General features: G+C 41.8%; 4 protein-coding genes and 5 non-coding genes across 14 annotated transcripts in view; 7 read left to right on the forward strand and 2 right to left on the reverse strand.

Annotated features, from left to right (window-relative positions):
• ZWILCH (zwilch kinetochore protein) overlaps nt 1-8,012 on the reverse strand; it is a 78,166-nt gene extending 70,154 nt beyond the window's left edge. For 4 of the 5 annotated variants that reach the window (XR_007168190.2, XR_007168189.2, XM_067003535.1 and 1 more), the window contains exons 1-13: nt 7,683-7,781; nt 7,477-7,528; nt 6,448-6,543; nt 6,211-6,329; nt 5,319-5,515; nt 4,780-4,859; nt 4,344-4,499; nt 4,035-4,106; nt 3,610-3,703; nt 2,680-2,735; nt 1,732-1,834; nt 862-941; nt 490-646 (exon numbers count right to left, since the gene is read on the reverse strand). Coding sequence is in view for 3 of the 5 variants with exons in the window: in XM_067003535.1 (XP_066859636.1) it covers nt 490-646; nt 862-941; nt 1,732-1,834; nt 2,680-2,735; nt 3,610-3,703; nt 4,035-4,106; nt 4,344-4,499; nt 4,780-4,859; nt 5,319-5,515; nt 6,211-6,329; nt 6,448-6,543; nt 7,477-7,528; nt 7,683-7,741 (1,321 nt within the window). In the remaining 2 variants the exon portion in view is untranslated. Of the gene's footprint in view, nt 1-489; nt 647-861; nt 942-1,731; nt 1,835-2,679; nt 2,736-3,609; nt 3,704-4,034; nt 4,107-4,343; nt 4,500-4,779; nt 4,860-5,318; nt 5,516-6,210; nt 6,330-6,447; nt 6,544-7,476; nt 7,529-7,682; nt 7,782-7,918 lie in introns of those variants that run through there. The other variant, XM_048076294.2, reaches the window with a different exon arrangement.
• A 58-nt stretch (nt 8,013-8,070) lies between these two features.
• RPL4 (ribosomal protein L4) lies at nt 8,071-13,642 on the forward strand. Its single transcript, XM_067003539.1, has 10 exons — nt 8,071-8,225; nt 9,697-9,868; nt 10,271-10,377; nt 10,809-10,947; nt 11,418-11,542; nt 11,899-12,028; nt 12,547-12,703; nt 12,896-12,979; nt 13,217-13,337; nt 13,423-13,642. The coding sequence occupies exons 1-10, from the start codon at nt 8,223-8,225 to the stop codon at nt 13,558-13,560; spliced, it is 1,176 nt and encodes a 391-aa protein (XP_066859640.1). The 5' UTR covers nt 8,071-8,222; the 3' UTR covers nt 13,561-13,642.
• LOC125184345 (small nucleolar RNA SNORD16) lies at nt 9,523-9,624 on the forward strand. Its single transcript, XR_007168246.1, has one exon. It is a non-coding gene; the product is annotated as a small nucleolar RNA SNORD16 (small nucleolar RNA).
• LOC125184340 (small nucleolar RNA SNORD18) lies at nt 10,119-10,190 on the forward strand. The gene has a single exon (XR_007168241.1). It is a non-coding gene; the product is annotated as a small nucleolar RNA SNORD18 (small nucleolar RNA).
• Nucleotides 10,644-10,743, forward strand: LOC125184344 (small nucleolar RNA SNORD16). Its single transcript, XR_007168245.1, has one exon. It is a non-coding gene; the product is annotated as a small nucleolar RNA SNORD16 (small nucleolar RNA).
• LOC125184343 (small nucleolar RNA SNORD18) lies at nt 11,763-11,830 on the forward strand. Its single transcript, XR_007168244.1, has one exon. It is a non-coding gene; the product is annotated as a small nucleolar RNA SNORD18 (small nucleolar RNA).
• On the forward strand, nt 12,071-12,141 carry LOC125184342 (small nucleolar RNA SNORD18). Its single transcript, XR_007168243.1, has one exon. It is a non-coding gene; the product is annotated as a small nucleolar RNA SNORD18 (small nucleolar RNA).
• Nucleotides 13,643-14,384: 742 nt separating the features above from the next.
• On the forward strand, nt 14,385-16,811 carry SNAPC5 (small nuclear RNA activating complex polypeptide 5). The gene is made up of 3 exons (XM_067003541.1): nt 14,385-14,552; nt 14,909-14,995; nt 15,572-16,811. The coding sequence occupies exons 1-3, from the start codon at nt 14,463-14,465 to the stop codon at nt 15,677-15,679; spliced, it is 285 nt and encodes a 94-aa protein (XP_066859642.1). The 5' UTR covers nt 14,385-14,462; the 3' UTR covers nt 15,680-16,811.
• A 1,721-nt stretch (nt 16,812-18,532) lies between these two features.
• MAP2K1 (mitogen-activated protein kinase kinase 1) overlaps nt 18,533-19,692 on the reverse strand; it is a 37,430-nt gene continuing 36,270 nt past the window's right edge. For both annotated transcript variants that reach the window (XM_048076320.2, XM_013193188.3), the window contains exon 11: nt 18,533-19,449. In XM_048076320.2, coding sequence (XP_047932277.1) covers nt 19,336-19,449 — 114 coding nt within the window. In that variant the 3' untranslated portion in view covers nt 18,533-19,335. The remainder of the gene's footprint in view (nt 19,450-19,692) is intronic.

Raw genomic sequence — 19,692 nt, forward strand, 5'->3', positions numbered from 1 at the left:
ATCCAGCAGATGGCAGGCAGAAGTGAGATCAAGGTTACCACAGACTTCATTATTTCATAGAATGGCTCGGGTCAGAAAGGATCTTAAAGGTCATCTCGTTCCAACCCCCTGCTGTAGGCAGGGATGCCACCCACTAGATCAGGTTGCCCAGGGCCTCATCCAACCTGGCCTTGAACACCTCCAGGATGGGGCATCCACAGCTTCCCTGGACAACCTGTTCCAGTGCCTCACCACCCCCTGAGTGAAGAATTTCCTCCTAACCCCTAATCTAAATCTCCCCTTTTGTTAGTTTTGAAAGTTGTGAAAGTTTTTTAAGTATTGAAAAGCTTCAACGAGGAGACCCAGGAGCCTTCTCTTCCTCAGGGTGAGCATCCCCAGCTCTCTCAGCCCTTCTTCATACATGCTCCAGCCCCCTGATAATCTCCATTTCCTGCACGAAGTAACCTTTTCCCTTTAACTTCTAATCATGTTAGTAGATACTAGGCTTACCTATGAAAAAGCTGACGTAATCCTTCTTCATCTTATCCAGACCAATCTCTAGGAGCATTTGAACTGGAGTGATGCCACTGAGGGAAACGGCCTCTATCGTGCCATGGTAAGACTGCTGAATCAATTTACTTAGCAAACTGCTACTCCCTTGGTGAATCTGAAAAATTAAAACAGTTTTATTATGTTGTAGCTGTGTACAAAACCTCATAATACTAGAAGTACAACACCACGGAAACAGAGACAAACTATAACATGCAAAAGTAACTTAAAAGCAACGTAACATGGAAATAAGGGGCAGCTAAATGAGAAAAATCATGTTCTCCCTCAAGCAACTCAAAAGGACAAAATTCATTGTGAAATACAAATACATACCCACGGCTGTACTTCACCATGTTTCAGGGATTTTATGATCAATGTGAAACACTCTACCAACTCCTGATAGGAACTGACACCTTAAGAAAAATGATGCAATATTTTATTTATCAATCCAGGCTTTCCCTTCAGCTGTTAGATCAGTAACAGGCCAACGCATACTTGCAAAAACTAAACTGCTCATTTAAAAAAATGATAGCTGAAATGACAGATTGCATTGCTTTTTGTTAAGTTTGTCATATTGTGACTTTGAATAGGGTTACTCTAAGGAAACAATGATCAGAAGAGACCACTGAACAGCATGACTGTTTGAGAACAGAATATGACATAAGCTGCTTGTCCTGTAACACTTTTGTCCACATCCACTCTCTACACATTGCGACTCGGCACACTTTATAAAACTAGCTGAATAGCATCAGTTTAGAACACGAAGAATTAGTATCTCCTCATATAATAGCACTGCAAGTGCTATTACAAGAATAATAAAATTTGTATGCAGCTTCATCAACTTTAAAAACTAGTCCTTCAGATCTAGAAAGACGACTTTATAAGTGTTTTATATAAGTATAAACTTCTAGAGCTGATGCATGCTTCTGATTATTTAGTACCTTTTACAATCAAATAAAATTAAATACAGTATCTCCTGCTAGATGTTGGTTTATATGTTGTAAGAATCATCTTACATACCTAAAATTAGCTTTTTTAGAAAAAGCCTGTTATTAAAAATTTTCTGAAGAGCTGATCAGCCCTTAAAACTCAAGAGACATTTACATTCATTTCATCAAGAAAGCAATACAGTATGGTAGATACACAGAAGAGAAGAATTAAAGGGCAATGGATGGGGTTAAAAAACAAAAAAAATCTACTTACTTCTCATTTTGCACCATAATTGTTCAGCAAAATCCAGGTCTCCTCGTTCACTGAAGATTGATTTTATTGAACTATCCACTGCAGCAGTGTCAGATTTGATATTCTGAAAGAGGTTAAGTAAAAAAATATGCCTAAGATTCAAATACCTTATAAATTCAAATTCCTTCCAGAGATTAAAACTGGGTGCGTTACTGATTTTTCCCCTCTTCCATCCAGGGAACGTACTGCATAGAAGCTCGCACTGCACAGTAATTTGGAAGCATATTTTTATTGAAAAGTAAAATTAATTCTTTTCGTGTTTACCACCCTGGATAATTACTAAGTTTAGTCCAGGAAGTGAAGCCTACTGTTGGAAAGATTTTTTGATGATAGCCAAATAAAGACTGTCTCGTAAAAAACACCTGCTTAGCTCAAGATGATCTTTTTCAATTTACAGTGGCATGATGCACACTGCATCAGTAAGCAGCCAGAACACAGACCAGCAAAGTAAGCATAGACCATATTTTGTGACAGGATACCAAGCTCACAGATGATTAAATAACAGCATATATAACCACTATATACATAGTGGTTAAAAGGGAAGGGAAAGAAGCAAGAAGGTATAGTTCCAGTACCTCAGAGACTGCCACTGAATGCTAAATTATATCAAAAATATGTTTAATGGACACTGGTAGAGCATTTAGTATTAAAAAAAAAAAAAGGGAGTTTTGTTGAAGGTAAAAATTATAGTGAACTTATTAGAGAGCAGCTATGGAACTTGTAACTTTAAGTTTTCATCCATTATTTTTAAAAAGAAAAAAAAAACAGAAAGCAAGAGATCTTTCTTTACTTCTTTATGTCTATATATCTACATATATGCCTAAATAATATACAAGACATAATGAAAATTTAGAATAACTACTTATCAGCAGAACAAGGTGACAAAAAACGGTAGGAAATTGCATATACCTCTGTTTCATTCTCATTTCCTGATATACAATAGCCATCCAGTTTCTTCTTTAAATCTAGTAGAGGAGAAAATGAAAATCACCACTACGAAAAAAATATAGTCGAACCAACTGCATAAATCCCCTGGTATACCATAATTAACAAACACTTTGCTGGGTGGCTAATAGACAAAATGTATAAATTTTTAATTTTTTTCTACTGAGCAAGCATATAGTTTGAAAAATAATTTCTTAATATGTTTTATTATAAGATACATGTTTTCTCTGTATATCTTTACTACATTCTTGTAGCTAAGCATTAACTCCTTAAATTCCAGTGATGAAGGAATAAAGATTAAACAGTGGTCTAATAATCATCTCTGTTTTTCTTCCAAATTTATTTGTCAGAGATCGTTTTTGTCTGTTTCTCCAAGTACTTTCTACACAAAACATTTTGAAAAATATACTGTCACATTTGAAAACCTTTTGGTGCATTCCTACATCTGATTTTCTTTTTAGATTCATTTTCTAGTATCTTAAACTTCTGATAAGCAGAATTTCACAGCAGTTTTCAGAAGCAATCAGTAATTTTGGGTGCTTTATTTCCAGATATCAAACTACTGTTGCCCACCACCACTGACTGAGAACCTTCGCACTTTTAACGCTTATATGCATGTCAAGTAACTTGAAAGATGCACCCAGAACTTGTCCAATTGTTTTTTAATGTTCTCTCATTTTATAAAGAAAAAGATTTATTTCTTTTTTACAAGGTATTGGGACAAAGAAAATTTCAGAGATGTACCGATTAACCTATTTAACAGCTCTGTGCAGATTATTTCAGAATATAAATTAAAATCTCTAATTCTAATACTTTAAAAATTAAATATTGGAATTTCCTTTGCTTCTATGAAATCTGTCATTCCTCTCTTCCCACACAACAAACAGAAATTACCAGTCAGAAATCCTTGGACCAGTTCAAAAGCTGATTTGGATTCTAAGGACTCAGGCCATTCAGTCACACCTGTCTTCAAACCTTCAGCCAAAGTCTAAAAGTAGCATCAAAAACAAAACACAAAACAGTTCTTGTTTACGGTTCTGCATAGGTCTTTCTCCAAAATGTAGTTAACCTCTCCCAGAATCATACATCTCTGTACAGCTAACTATGAATTTTGAAACTTCTCAGATTTCCTGGCTTTGCAATTCATAATTTGTCCTCTATGTATTCCAGATTCCTGAAACTGAATTCAAAGTTCATTCTGAACTAAATACTTAAAGGTATCTTTGAAAGACCTGACGGAGTTTTAAAAAGAGTAAATTATTAACACAAATTCACCATTCCACATACATCTGAAATTGGAATTTCTCATTTATACTTACAAGGAGAAACTGCAGTTCTCTATACAGCGGATATACAGGACTCCTGGGGTCCCCAGACTCCAATGAAATATTCTGAAAGTTCCAGAAACTTATGTCAGGCTCAAGCTTTAGAAATCAAGTATCTGAAGATTTTCATTAGGGAAATGCAGATTAGCATAATAGTTTAGCCTATGAACACATTGTATTGCTTATATAAAGAGTATCTCTTATATAAATAATAAACAAAAACGGCAAGAGTCAAACATATTTTCTATTCTTTACACTATTCATGATATAAGGAGTGGAAAGAGTTTGAGCTCCTCGACTTACCAGTGTGGCAGCTGCAGTAAGTGGGGGTGGCTGCAGAATCTTATCTACAGTATTCCACGTAATGTCAATACATATATTGCTTTCAGATTCTACAATTGTGTCCTCTATTGCAGCAGCTCTAATAAGTTCATACTGAGCAAATCCTTTTGTCGTCACCTAGAATAAATAGATTTTAAAAATTCTTAAGAAGCTCAACATAATTTTGTACCCACACAAAATATTTTGGAAGTATTTCACACACAAAAAAAATGGCTAACGTGAGACATACTATGTAATATAAGGAGCCCAAACATCACTTCAAAATAGATTATGATATCTTAGGGTTATGCTGACTTTCTAAATAACATCTACAAAGCTTCCCAAAACCAGTATGATAAATGCGAATACAGAGGTTTTAGAACTTAAACTGGAGGCATGACGGACCATAGAAACCTACAATAGATGAATGGTGTTTGACTTTATGTGCCATTTTGAGTTCCTCTAGGTTTGCAAAAACAGTTTTATCAGCTGTAGGACCTGGGAAAAGAAAAAAGTAAGAATCAAAAAAAAAAGAACCAGTTGCATTATGATGTAAGTCATATTTGCCATGCAAAATTAATGCTCAAATATTCTGTTTGGACTCATGTTGTCCTTCAGAAAGCTGTCATTTCTCTTGCATCTACTCTACTGACAATAAAAGCTGATGTTAATATTTAAATGTTTAGTAAGAGTCAGTGCTAGATGATTGCACCTGACTGAAGGTAGGCCTGCACAGATACTGCTGCTGTAAGTATATTTAAATGTTATTTCCCACACTGCACAACAGACGTCTTTCTCTTTTCTTTCACAAAAAATAAAAATAAATACCACACATATCCACAAACAACAAGGGAGCAGTACCAAGCCAACATCACACAAAGGCAGAATCCCTGTATTTGTATTCCCACATTCTTAAGCCTTCCTCACGCAATTTTACGCGTAACATCACAATCTTACCGTTACATGTAACCATATAGATATTGATCCCTGTGATTTTGTTTCCAGCTTTGAGAGGCTCAGCTCCAAGCCAACAAGTACACTCCGGATCAGAGCCATCACACCTTATCCAGAGGGGAGGAAGCACAGCCAGTTCACTTGTCTTCAAATGGGTCATGTTTGGATTTTGTGCCATTGTATATAAGGAAATCAACTGCCTAGAGGTATGAACAGGAAAGAATCAGATGCCAGCAAGTATAACTAAATCTTTCTCTTACATAAAACTTTGAATTATCAGTAACACTTAACTCTTATCGGCCCTGCCCTGCTTCATCAGCAGACATTAAATCATTTTACAAAAAGAACGCAGTATTATAATCTTCTTTTTACAGGTAGAGCAATGAAGTCATGAAAAAAAAGTAAGGTATCACAACTGATAATATATTTAATACAATGCTTTCATTTACACTAACAATTCTAAAACTGTAATTGAATTTTACATTTCAAGTGTTTTAAAAGGGTAAGTTAATTAATCAAACTAGTCACCATGCTTTGGTACCATTAAATCCCAATGAGATTTTTTAAACAGAACTCCTACAAAACCAAGCATTTAAGTCTTCCTAAACTTTCTTTGTGCATCTATGCTCAGGCAGTCCCATTAACCAAACGGGACAGGCCACAGGTGCTTTTCCAGTACTTGGACTTTGGTTACACTTCATTAGGGATACTTCTACCAGTGGAGGTCATTTTGCAGGATGAAAAATGCTCAGCTCATCATTAATCTGATGAGTAATTTAATTTTGAGGGATCAAAAATAACACAGGTGCTGAGTATTAGCAAGATACAAAAGTTAGGAAAAAAAAAGAAAAAGTTATTGAAATAAGTGGATGGAGGCAGACTTTTGTGCACTTACTTTGCCCTTCTAACAGAAAGAGCGACTGGTCCAGCACTCTCCGTTGGTAAAAGCTCAGAGGCATAAACAGCATCATCTGATTTTGATTCTTCCATTGGGTCACCTCCCTCATTGTGGTCCTTTAAGAGAAATGTACAGATGAGTCTAAAAATACAAGGTACGTAGAAATATTTGATAGGAATAAATTAAAAACTTTATATTACATTTAAAAGTTTAACAAATGTCATACACACTTACTGCTTTTTGCAAAATATACACCATACTACTTCCATTCCAAAATCTTTCAATGGGACTTTTGCAACCACGACCAAACAAACAGATCTCTACATCGTTCTGGAGGAAAAAGAAAATAAAAATAATACACTATGTGTAATTGATGTATTTCAGCAACTTTGTAATACTTCAAATTGTAAAACCAACGAATTACTTAAGCCTTTTTCCAACTCCATTACTACCACTCGTGAATCTAAGGCTTTCTTACTTCAGGAGAACAGTTAGTGCGTGGGCAGTTCCTGGTGCTCAGTTCCAAAGACGGAACTGAATATTAAAGCAACTGTGAAAACGCAACAACTTTCAAATAACCCACATAGAAACCTTCGTCTTTAACAGTTTGGTTCTTTGAGAAAATGAAGTTTACCCAAATGAACAAAAGTTCAATTATGAAGATATTAATCCTCAGATAACAAGGGATCATTGTTGTCAAGTAGCAACTGCAGTCAGTAAATATCTTTAAGATATACTCATTTAAAGTAACATTTGAAGTCAATTGATCTCTGAATTTCTCTTGAGAGCACTAAACATTGTAGACATCAAATAACCCAAGCCTGTTCTTGAGAATGAAGGAATACCTTTATTTGAGCATTGTTTCTCTAAGAATACAGGGAAGCATCGCTTGACCCATCATATCTACTCATTTTTTCATATTACTCTATCTTCAAATGATCATTTGCCTTTATTTTCAAACTGCTACCAAACTTGTATAAACCTTGAGATTAATTTCTTGAGCCAGCCCTGTCCCACAGAGCCCTCATACTCACTTGTTCCTACCAATTCTTTTAAACAAGTTAACCGTTAATAAGTGCAAAGAACTGGGGCCAGGCCGGGGGATGCTGTGAGGTAACTTCAGTATAACGCCATCCCTGAGGTGAATTTTATGGTTCTAATTTCCACTTCTGCACGGTGCCCGCACACCTGCTTCAACCGGGACCAGCAGCCGCTTTGCCAACACACAGACGTGGTTTCGAGGCTTTATTTCTAAATATTTACCTCAAAGAGATAGGGGTGTTCAGGGATGCTTTTCTTTCCTTCTTCATATACCCTGAAACAAAACGAGACATTAACTACTTGGGATCTCCCTCACACAAAACCCCACTCCGTACACAAAAACACCGGAGACCCCCCAGGAGCCCCCTCCCCAGGCCCGGGCCCCTCGGGGTTTCTCCCCGTCTCCCTCGGCCGGTCCCGTCCCGCACCGGAGGAGCTCTCGGTACAGCTCCGTCCCCGCCGCCCGCCGCGCGCGTCCCGCCGCCATCGTCGCCGCCTCAGCCGCGCCTCTCCCGCCCACCCCGCGCCACGGCCCGCCCACCGCGGCCAAAAAATTATTTTTTTCCCATCTAGGCAAGGATTTTATTCGGTTTTATTCTCTGCCTGCGCCCTTCTGTGGAAAAATAATAATAATAATAATTAAAACATCTTTTAAAAATCTGACTTTTGTGAGACTGAAAGGGCCGTCACGGGAATCCCTCCGCCACAAAAGAGTCCCCCGGTTTGGGAGGTGACGGGCGGCGACGGAGGTCCCGGGAGGGCTCAGAGGGCTCCGTGCGGCCGGTGGCGGGGTGCGGGGAGGGGACCGGGGCCGAGGTCGCAGCCGGGGGCCGGGCGGTGCTGCCGGGTGCGGCGGGCGGGCGAGGAAGGACACGGCTGGTAGCGAAGCAGCGGCGCCACGTCCTTCCTTTTCCGGTTGTGCCGCGGCGGCGACAGGCGGCAGCACGAGGGGCTCCGCCGCTGCCCTCATGGTGAGGGGGGACGGGGCGGGACCGCGCTGGCGGCGGGGATGGAGGGGGCCTGGGGCGGGCGGCGGCGGGACCAGGCTGAGGCTGGCGGGCAGAGGGCCGAGGGCAGAGCCGGCCGCCAGCGGGCAGCGCGAGGGCTGCAGGCGTGGAGGGAGGGAGGGGGGGCGGCCGCCATTTTGGAGGCGTCAGCGCTCTGCGGGCGGCCGGGACCGGGAGCGGGGGGGGGTCCCCGGCCGGGCACCTCCGCTGGAAGCAGGCCTGGGCCTGGGGTCCTGGCCCCGGCCCTCGTCCTGGCCCCGGTCCCGGCCCTCGGGCGGCGTGGGAGATGATGCGGCCTGCTGCCGGGGCTTGGTCGGTTTTGTCACGTAGCTCCCTAAAGCAACTCAAAAAGAAGCCACGCGGGAGCTTTGGAGCTAATGTTGAATAGTAGATAAGAACGTTCCTTACAGCTGTGTTTGTTTGTTTTTTAGTTGTATTTCTTCTAAAATATTTTATATATGTGCAAATATAAACAGGCCTCGTTGCGGAACCGGGCTGCCAATATATATAAATATATATGTATGTATTTATTGCTGATACAATTCAGATCGTGAACCATTTCCCATTTCCTTCACCCTGACAAAGTTTGTTGTGTGTGTGAGGCCCTCCAAGAGTCAGGGCCTTGCCAGTAAGCACCATTAGGTACGCAGCACGGTGCCCTCAGTGCAGCTGGCTGGTTACTTTTTGGAGTTTTGTGGTGTTTTTAACATCTGTGAAATGAATTATGCACGAGAAAGGGAGGGAAGGTACCTTGCCTGTACTGTCGCTATGAGCTGTTAATGACAAATGAGTTATAACACTCAGATTTTTTTGTGAAGATTGCTGTTCAGACCTGCAAGGTATCATTGCTCATCTTCAAGACGTTTCGAAGGAAGGAAGCTGGTGCTGCTGGCCAGTCGGTTTTTCATCTCTCAAATTTTGAGGCACTGGGGACTGTTCGGGGATCCATACATTAAAAAAGAAATCACTCTGATTTTAAGTTAACTTGCTTGTAGTCCTTGTGAGCCTCTATATTGTATTAGAGAAGTTGGGTACAGCATTTCAGCTGCTGTACATGATCTGAATCTCAGACCTTTGAGAAACTGATAAACACAGGTGGGTTTCATATTTTTTTTTAATAGCAGATAGAAAGTTGTTTAGAAGGCCTAGAAATTGGGTTCTAGATTAACATTACCCAAGTGACATCTCCTGAATTCAAATCTCAGGTGTGGTGTTCACAACGTGGGAAGCGCTGGGGAGCAGTATTTTAAGTGAAAACTATTGCTGTGATGATGTAATTTGCGTCTTATCCAGTGTTCAGTGACAGTTGCCTGCTGTCAGCATGCTGGCACTGTCGAACTGAAGACACCTTTAATTCTGAGCAATATTTGATTGCTTCAAATGCTGGTGATGGACTTGACTTGTGCTCAAGAGTTTTTCCTTTTTTCTTTTTCAGGCTTGTGCTCGACCGTTAATATCTGTCTACTCCGAGAAGGGAGAAGCATCAGGGAAAAATGTCACCCTGCCTGCCGTGTTCAGGGCTCCCATTCGCCCTGATGTCGTGAACTTCGTTCACACCAATTTGCGCAAGAACAACAGGCAGCCCTATGCTGTCAGTGAACTTGCAGGTATGGTTTGTGTGTAGAACGGGTGGGATAACTTGTGGTAGCTGTTGATTTTTAATGTAGGTGGGTTAAAATTGAAACAAATCTAGAATTGAAATAAGAGAAGCACCAATCAGTAGGATTTCGAAGAGAAAACAAGGAAACTATTCTGATTCTTAATGATCTGACTTTAAATTACATGAAATGTTAACTATTAGGAAAAGCAGATCCTTAATATGGTAAGAGTTATTTTACCTAATCATGGCTTGTTTTGCTGAAATGATGAGATTCCACTTCATCGGTCCGTGTTTCTGAACCATATGATAACAGTGGAAGTTCTGATTATTGGTCTCGAACTCAGCGTATCGGTGACGTAGGGGAAATTGCAGTGTTGTCGCTCTCTGAATTAAAATCTTTCTGCTGCAGGTCATCAGACCAGTGCCGAGTCTTGGGGCACTGGGAGAGCCGTGGCTCGTATTCCTCGAGTACGAGGTGGTGGAACTCACCGCTCTGGCCAAGGTGCCTTTGGGAACGTATCCTTTCATAGCTGCTGCTTGCATCGAGTGTAAATCTAAACTCATCCAGGAGAAGTAATTGTAACTAAATGCGAAATGGAATTCCTCCATGTCTTGGGGTAATGGCTGCCCGCAGTGATCTGAACTTCGGAGTCTGAGAAAACTTTGATGTGACTAGAAGTACCTGTGTGCAAATTCAGACTTATTTGAATGAACAGAGGCGTTCATTCTTTTTTTTCCCCCCCTGCAAAAGTGGTGGACGAATCTTGTGATGCATACTGTCTTGCCATGATGTCGTAATTTGCGTCTTACTCTGTGCTCAGTGACAGTTGCCTGCTGTCAGTGTACTGGTACAGACGGTTGACGAACAGTTGATGCTGAGCAAGTATTAAAGAGGCACACTGGAAAAAGAAGCTTCAAAAAGGTTGTTCTTAACTGTAGATGCATAGATGTGTCGTGGAGGTCGCATGTTTGCCCCAACCAAGACTTGGCGACGCTGGCACCGCAGAGTGAACACAACTCAAAAGCGTTACGCCATCTGTTCCGCGTTGGCAGCGTCGGCCCTTCCAGCACTGGTCATGTCTAAAGGTGGGAGCTCTGCTTTGGGAAACGTTTGCCTGCGGTTTGGCATTGCCTGAGCGGTATCAGTAACTGTGTGATTACTTGAAATGTTTCTTGTGGGTAAATAAGTGCTCCTTTAAAGAGTTGAGGAGGCAGTCCCATTCTTCAGCAGGATGACTTTTTGTTACGTACAACTGGGGGAGGTAATGCACAGTTTTGCAGTATTGGAAGTCAGGTGATACGGACGTACTCCTGCGTGCGTTACTGGCACGAATCATGTCCTCACAGTTACAGAAAATGAGATTGAATTTTGAATCACGTGGCAGTTCAGTTTGATTTCTGTTCATAGAAGTCATAGATTATGCTTAAAATTTACTTGGGTATTGTTCGAGGCAGGCCTGTAATACTTCATTGAAACTTGTCTACTGTTCTTACTCTGCCTGCATATTAGAGAGTGAATTTCATTTCCACTGCTTTTGATGTTGTATCCTTGTTAGGCCACCGCATCGAGGAGATTCCAGAACTTCCTCTGGTTGTTGAGGACAAAGTTGAGAGTTACAAGAAAACGAAGGAAGCTGTTCTTCTTCTTAAGAAGCTTAAAGCTTGGAATGACATCAAAAAGGTGAGTTGCTACAGGTATGTTCTTAGGAATGCATTCCTATAATCTGCCATTGTTAAATTAGGAATTCCAAATAGTTCTATTTGGGTTTGATGAAACAAAACTGTTCGACTGCTTAAACTTTTTTTTTAATGTCAGTTTCTTCCTATGCTGCGTTACTCTGAGCTCATTTCTCTTCATTTCGGTGTTGCTTAACATTGATAGCTCAGTCTTTTTTGATTCTTGGGAATGATGAACTTCTCACTGGTCCGTGTTTCAGATAATCAGTGATGATTGTGAAGTTCTGACTAACATGGATTTGTCTTACTATTGTAATTTGGATGTTTTTGAATTTTCACAAGTTGAATTTTTTTGTGTAGGTTTATGCCTCTCAGCGTATGCGGGCTGGAAAGGGTAAAATGAGGAATCGCCGTCGCATCCAGCGTAGGGGACCCTGCATCATTTACAACGAGGACAATGGTATCATTAAAGCTTTCCGGAATATCCCAGGTAATTTTAACTTGGAACATGCTTACTCTTGTGGGAGACTGCCTTGAATGATGAGATTCCACTTCATTGGTCCGTGTTTCTGAAACACATGATTTTGTGGAAGTTCTGACTTAAAGCAGTTGACAACTTTATTTCCAGGAATCTGATTTGGTGATGCTGACAGAGATTTACAACAAATTTTATGGCTGTCGCCATTCATAAACTGCATTTGGAACAGTATAAATTAAGTTTTTGGGTAGACCTGTGGGTATCAAGAGTTGGACTTGATGATCCTTAAGGGTCCCTTCCAACTCAGGATATTCTATGATTCTATGATAAGTTCTTAAGTATGTTCCTGGAAAAGGCTTCTTTTTTTTTTTTTTTAATTTATTTAATACGTTTTCATGCATATGCATATATAACTTAGTGATATAGAAGTTACTAAGTCCATATCCGTTTCTGTGTCTATTTCTTTCTTTTCTTAGTTCTGTGTTCTTTGATTTTCATGATAAATCGAAGAGGTGTCTGTTTTTCTATAGGAATTACTCTTCTGGATGTGAACAAGCTGAATCTGCTGAGACTTGCTCCTGGTGGCCATGTTGGGCGTTTCTGCATTTGGACTGAAAGTGCCTTCCGCAAGCTGGACGATTTATACGGCACCTGGCGCAAACCCGCTACTCTGAAGAGCGACTATAAGTAAGTGCAGCTGATCTCTGACACAACTACATGCAGGTTAAAAAAAAAATCTGGCAGAATAACCTGTCAGTGTCAGAGATTCTTCACTTTTAGATATGGAAAATGAACACCAGTCAGTACGTTTTACTAAATACCTCCTTTGTTTTCATGTTTTTTTCCTACCAACCTAAACTCTGAATGTTTGTTTCACAGCCTGCCAATGCATAAGATGACCAATACGGACCTTGGAAGAATCCTGAGAAGCCAGGAAATCCAGAAGGCACTGCGTCCTCCGAAGTAATCATTTTTAACTAATGACTTCCAAGTGTAGTCTCTTTTTAGTAATTGCCAAGTGTAAGACTTCGTATTGAGATCAGAAATCTCTGTCCCTTGAGATGTGAGAGAATGCTGAGGTTTCTTTAGTTACAGGGTGTAAATACTAGGAATTACAGTTCTTCCAAAGCAGACTTCAGGGAAAGTTTTATGGAACTTGAACTGGGAAATGTGGTCATGATGTATGTCTGTTCCTTTCAGGAAAAAGATTCACCGTAGAGTCCTGAAGAAGAATCCACTGAAGAATCTGAGAATCATGATCAAGTTGAACCCGTACGCCAAAACCATGCGACGCAACACCATCCTGCGCCATGCTCAAAATGTGAGTACGAATGGAAGCCAGTAATACAATCTGAAGCATTAAAACCCATTTTGTATTTGCTAATGATCCTTTTTCTTCTTTGTAGCACAAACTCAAGGAGGAGAAGAAAGCCAAGGCCAAGGTCTCAGCTAAGGCCAAGGTCTCAGCTAAGGCCCAGACCAAAGGCAAGACTGCAGCAAAAGCTCCGGCGAAGGAGGCAGCAAAGGCCCAGGCTGAAGCGTAAACACCATGCAGTCCTCATCTGCCTAACTTCAGAGAGCTGTGTTGTGGATTTACAGCTAATAAATTCTATTGGAACAGTGAAAGGCTTCTGTGTTTTTCTGACACTGTTTATGTTTTGGGGGCAGAATGGAGTTCACCAGGAACATAAAAGTGTAAGTCTAGCGTGGCTTTAGAAGCACGTTAGGAGAGGATGTATGGAAGAATTGTGTGTCTTACTGTCCAAGTGGAATGCAGAAACTGGCAGTAGCCTGGGACAAGGGTTTCTGCAACAAAATCAACAGCCTGAGACTTCACATTAAACCTTTATGTCTTCAAACTTGTGCTTTTTGGGTTTGAGGGGAGCATTACTTAAAAAGAATGCAAATCCTTGCTTTTAAGTATCTTAATTCAGGGTTAGGAAACATTTACCTGACTTAGCCCACTTTGAGCAGCTTTTAGAAGGGAAAGGAGCAGAAAGCAGGGACAGTTGGGGCAGAGAGGAGGAGAATTTCTGTCAGCAGCAGGGGGCTGGGGCTGGGGGGCTCCCCTCATGCCTCAGTGAAACTACTTTAACGAGCCCCTTTCTGCCGGTACAACTGCGCCGAGTTACGTGATTTTTTCCCCTTACCGCGCACGACGAGTTAAAAACGAACGTTTAATTGACAACGGAGGCGGCAGCGGCTCTGCCTGCGCTTGGGGCCGCGGCCGGGCGGGGGCAGCCTCGGCCCGGCCCCGCCGCCGCCTGGGGCTGCAAATGGCGGCGGGCCGTGACGTCACGCGAGGCCTCGGCCGCCGGCTGCGGCGGCTCCGCCCGCGCTCACGGGGGCGCTGCCGGGGCCGGGCCGGGAGGGGCCGGGAGGGGCCGGGGCCCCGCGCAGCCGCCGCCAGGGGGCCGGGGCCGGGGCGGCCGGGCGGGCGGGCAGGATGCTGAGCCGCCTGCAGGAGCTGCGCAAGGAGGAGGAGACGCTGCTGCGGGTGAAGGCGGCGCTGCACGACCAGCTCACCCGCCTCAAGGTCGGCGGGCACCGGGCGGCGCGGGGCGGGGCGGGGCGGCCGGAACGCGGCGCTGGGCGGGCGGCAGCGGGCCCGGCCCGCCCGGTGCCGGGCCTTCTCCTCATAACGCGAGGGGGCGGCGGCGTCCTGGCGGCTGGCTGCGGCCCCGAGGGGTTTTTGCTGGTTCCCCGGGGCTCGGGTGGGGTTTGGGGGCTGCTGCAGGCAGTAACCGCCGGGCTGGTGGCCCCTCACGCACCGAGGGCTGAAGCGCGGCTTCGCGGCTTTGGCTGCGGTCAGTCATTCAGCAATACCTCATGTCTGTGTGGTAGAGTCCGAGAAGTAACGGTGTAAAGGCTTTTCTGTCCCCGTGTTGGCAGGTGGAAGAGCTGGCGCTGCAGTCGATGATAAGATCCAGGGAGGAGGACGCGGCCGTCCCGGCGGCAGCCGCTGCGGAGAGCCAGGAGGTGAGGGCAGCGCTCGGCCCTGGGGTGGGAGGAAGGGGCCCGAGCGGAAAGCTGGGCCCCCTGAACGTGTGCCCTTTTCGGTTGTGTAGTGGTCGGTTTTCTTCCCCGGCCTGTTGAGCTTCTTTATGCTTGCTGTTGGTTGAAAGGCCCAGCTGTAAAATCTGTCCTCTTTGTTATGGTTTAAGGTAAGTCCAAAGGGGTTTTCCCAACCCTGAAAGCAGCGTCTTGTTTCCAGAAGGGTTGGGTATACCTTCACTTTACAGTATGTAAGTATACGAGGCTTATTAAGCATTATGTCTACTACTCTTAACTGTGACAGTGTTTTAGCCATCTGATTGTAGGGGATGGAGGTACAGGTATCATCTGAACCTTTACCTAAAGTATAGGTTGAATGGGTTGAAACTCTTCTGTGGAGAACTGATGCTCTTTGCTTCGATGGGCTCTTGCAGCCAACAGTTCTAGTACCAAGATCTCTAGCAGACACTGTCACCATTCACTTTCAATCGTGGTGTGAGAAGCATTTGGTATTGCTGCTGGTTTTGATAACTGGTGAGTTAAACTCTTTTATTGTAACAGACTCTTGGGCAGATGGACAACGAGGCTGCTATCAATCAAACTGAATTACAGCTAAGTCTTCAAGATCATGAAGAGGAAGAAGAGGAGGAGGAGGAATCAGATTCTTGAGAGAAAAAAAAATCAAGGCTGGTTTATAATACAGACTCAGGAATTTCTTCTTCATTCATATGAAATTTGCCAACAGATTTTCATGTTCTCCTATGTATGGATATGATCCGTATGATACGCAAGACTCGGGAAGTCTGGGGAAGTTACCCTTGAAGACATGAATATCAGAAGCTTGGCAGATTTTGAATTAGATGTTAAAAGAATGAAAACTTGCTGCACAGATATGTAGCATAATCCATTTTGTGTTTAAAACCTAATGTGTAGCTTATTACATCTTCATACGTGGATGGGAAAAGTCATTAATCAAGTCAGACTAATTTAACACAGTAAAAGCAATAATTTGTCTGTTCTCATTTCCAGTTGCTGAAATACAAAACCAGGCCACGAAGGCTGGTTGCTAAACCAATGATTATATTATAACCTCATCTGCTTTAACTGGGAATTTTAAGATATGCAGTGAGCACAGATGTGTCCAGGATTGTCTCCAGGCATTCAGCTGCTATGTTCTCAGTTACACAGACCACCAGACGTACACTTCCTAGAAATGTGACTGATAGATGTAGGTGTTCTTACACTGGGAGAAGCAGATATTGCACTGTAGACCTCATTTTAAGTGCAGTAGCAAGGGAGCCTCTCTTTGTCCCTACTGGTGCTGTTCTTAAGTACTGTCAGTCTGACTGAAACAGTGAAGTATTTTCTACTCACTCTTTCAGCGTAGCAGCTAATTGTCCTTCTACTGTTCCACAAACTGTATGGTAATAATTAGTCCACGTTACTTGTAATAAAAAACTAATATTTTTAAATTAGTTTTATTTTCTTTTTCCCTCACAGTAACTTCATAGATCAGCGTAAGTCCACTTTCCGCTTTCAAGTTATCTTCGAAGAGTAGGAGTTTAATAACTTACTTACTTATAAAATGGAAAGGGATACGAAGTCTCCTCCACAATTTCTTTAACGGTACAGTAACAAGGTAGTGCTGCTCCTACCAGTAACAGTATGTTCTTTCTCCTTGTGGAATGCAGACACCATGTGGTACAGTTATTTTATCAATTCCTGAAGACTTATTTTGACGCACACAAATTCAAACTCTGTTAAACTGATTAAAAACAAATAAAAGTAATATTCTAATTCAGATACTTTGTCAAACTGCCTTACTAAGAAACTGGTCAGTTACAAGAATCCAGGCTTATTCACTGCACGGCTAGTAGCTAAAGGTGCTACTGCGGTCTTGTATTTGGTATTAGTAGCTCGGAAAAATAATCTTCTGAAGTTTGCTTTTAAGAGTGGGAAAAGTACTTGGGAAAGTGTCCAGTATCCTGGGTGTGGTCAGAACACTTGATTCAGCCACCAATAACCTCCTGCCACTGTTTGAAGAGAGATTATTTGGCTCTTATTTGGCTTGTAGCTATAGGAACTAGACCATTAGAATGTAAATGTAGCTTCATCCTGTACTAAAGACTAATTGTTTATTTGAGAAGCCTGGATGTCCTAAGGAAAGAGCTTAGAACACCAGTGCAAAACACTTGGCTAAGCCTTCCCAAGGCTTGCAGGGTGAAAAGAGTCTGAGCAGATGTGGCTTGGAGAGACAATCTTTGGAAGTATCATGCAAAGAGTTGGTTTGTAAGGGGCTCAGTAGACATCCTCTCCTTCCTTTGCATTAGTGCTTGATCTGCTTTGGGCACTGCACTTGGTTCCTTGTCTCCATCTTAAAACAGGTGCACCTGCCTCATGCTTTGCTTCTGCAAAGCCAGTTCTGGAAGGGTTGTTCTAGGGTTTCATTACCAGAGGCTCATGTTGACCTTCGAAAAAATTGTATTTGTCTTCAGCATGTTACAGAGTAGTTTTCAGGGCTATACTTTATCTCCTTTCTTCCCTCTGCCTTTTGTTAGCCAGTGCCTTTTGGATTGGATACTGGATTAAAATAGACAAACTAGCTTGCGTGTTGTAATAAAGTACTCCTGCTGTTATCCTACTACATATAACTGTGCTTGCAGCACTCACATTATTGCTGTATGTGGAGCAAACAAGTAAAATCAGCTTTCTTCTCTAAATACTTGCTATTCACAGGCTGCATATTTCTTTTAACAAATGATACAAAGTACTATATTTTTTTAGTTTAAGAATATAAGTGAAATACATACAAAACTACACAGCCCTGTCAACACTACCACAAGTCACAGTGAAGTTGAAGGAAGCCATGGACTTGTCACTGAGTGATTTCCAACTGTTGATAGCTTGAGAACTATTCATGGAAGTTCATGTCTAGAATGATTTGGATTCCATGTGGAAAGGAACTTCCAAATTCTCCTTGTCTGGTATGTCCTTTCACGGAGCTAAGCTTTGTATAGCATTGCTTAGAGTGGCTGTAAAGAGAACAAGACTTGGTGCTGAGGACATTTTACAGCAACAGTGAATACAGCTTGCTGAGTTTAGAAGCTGAACTTCAGAAGAAAAAACTCATGTGTTGCTGAGCTTCTGCGCCACAGTGCTGGTTTGTCCTAGGAAAATGCCTGCCAATCCCCATCCAGGGGGCTGCAGCAATGAACCAAGCATTAAATGCTGTACAAAGCTCGTGAGCACTACACAGTCAAGACTTCTGTAGTCAGATTTCCCCCAGACATGCCACACAAATCCAGTAAGCAGGATAGTAACAGGCTCAAGTGACACCTGGCTCTAGCCCTCTAATTTCACAGCTATGTTAGAAATTCTCATTTTACATACACAACTTTATACTTCTCAGAACCAAGGATACTACACAGTTGTGAAAAAAAAGGGGCACAACGTATAACACGGTCACGATTTAGGATTATGGTGTTGGTTAAATTTTTGAGTTCAAACAAAAAATTCAAGAAGTTACTTGATAATATATTTATTAAGAGAATTCATTGCTAAACATCTGAAAGAATAAAACAATAGAGGATCTTCATACACTTTAGACACCAAACACAGCTGTCATGAATCTTTAGGTTAAAAGAAAGCAAACTGCCTGGATCTTTGTCATGATTCTGTAGGACACTTTCAAGAGCTAACTTTTAAAAATCAATTAGAAAGACATACATCACTAAATCCAAGTATGATGATACATTTTAAAAATAAATATAGAAATATGAACAAGTCTACAATTAGAATATTGCCCTGTACATTCCAAGAAATACAGAGCTCTTGCCTTCTTTACCTGGAAAGAGAGATCTCTAAACAACAGCAAAATTGGAACCATTAGGCCTAACTTTCAAGATACAGTTTGGCAGCAGCAAAAGCATGCTCGACAGATACAGTTTTGGAGCATCCCTAACCCTTTTTGCGTGGGAGATTAGGTAAGCATGATTGAAGTACCAATGATTTACAAAGAATCTTGATAAAGTTCAAACAAGCTAGGGGTAAATACCCCCAGTGATATTTCATTAAGAAAGAATATCCATAATCACTTAAAATCAGCAAGCACTGTAACTTAAACATCTTACATTTTGGTCAGCAAACAAATGTAATCCAATACAATACCAATTAGTTTATGACAAAATTTAAAACCATTTGGCACATGCTATAAAGACATTCTTCCTTAAGAGGTGAAATACATGTTTGAACAGGTACAAGCTCAGGAAATAGGACCAAAGTAGCGCTGTTAACAGACGTACAGTACAGTATTTGCTCTTCCATATTCAGACTCCAGCAGCATGCGTGGGTGTACTTGGTTGGTTAAGGCCTATGGTTGAACAAAGCCATCCTGCAAAATCCACCTCCTCTGCTTCAGATCTCTTAATGAAAGCATGAATCTTAGCAGAGGAAAATAAAATTACTGAAACGCTCAAGATAACGTGATCAGGTAAAGAATAATTTTGAATAACATGAATTATAAAAAGCCTAGTTTACTTCCTGTGTTCATGTGGTTTGCCAGATATTATAGCTAGCTTGAAGTGGCCAGTAAAACTTTTCTATAGGATTAATGAGATAACCAGCATATGAAACGTTCACATTGCAAAGTATTCCAGAGAAATCCTGCCTACAGAGTGCCTATT

This window comes from Anser cygnoides, chromosome 11, assembly GCF_040182565.1.
Source record: "Anser cygnoides isolate HZ-2024a breed goose chromosome 11, Taihu_goose_T2T_genome, whole genome shotgun sequence".
NCBI lineage: Eukaryota > Metazoa > Chordata > Aves > Anseriformes > Anatidae > Anser > Anser cygnoides.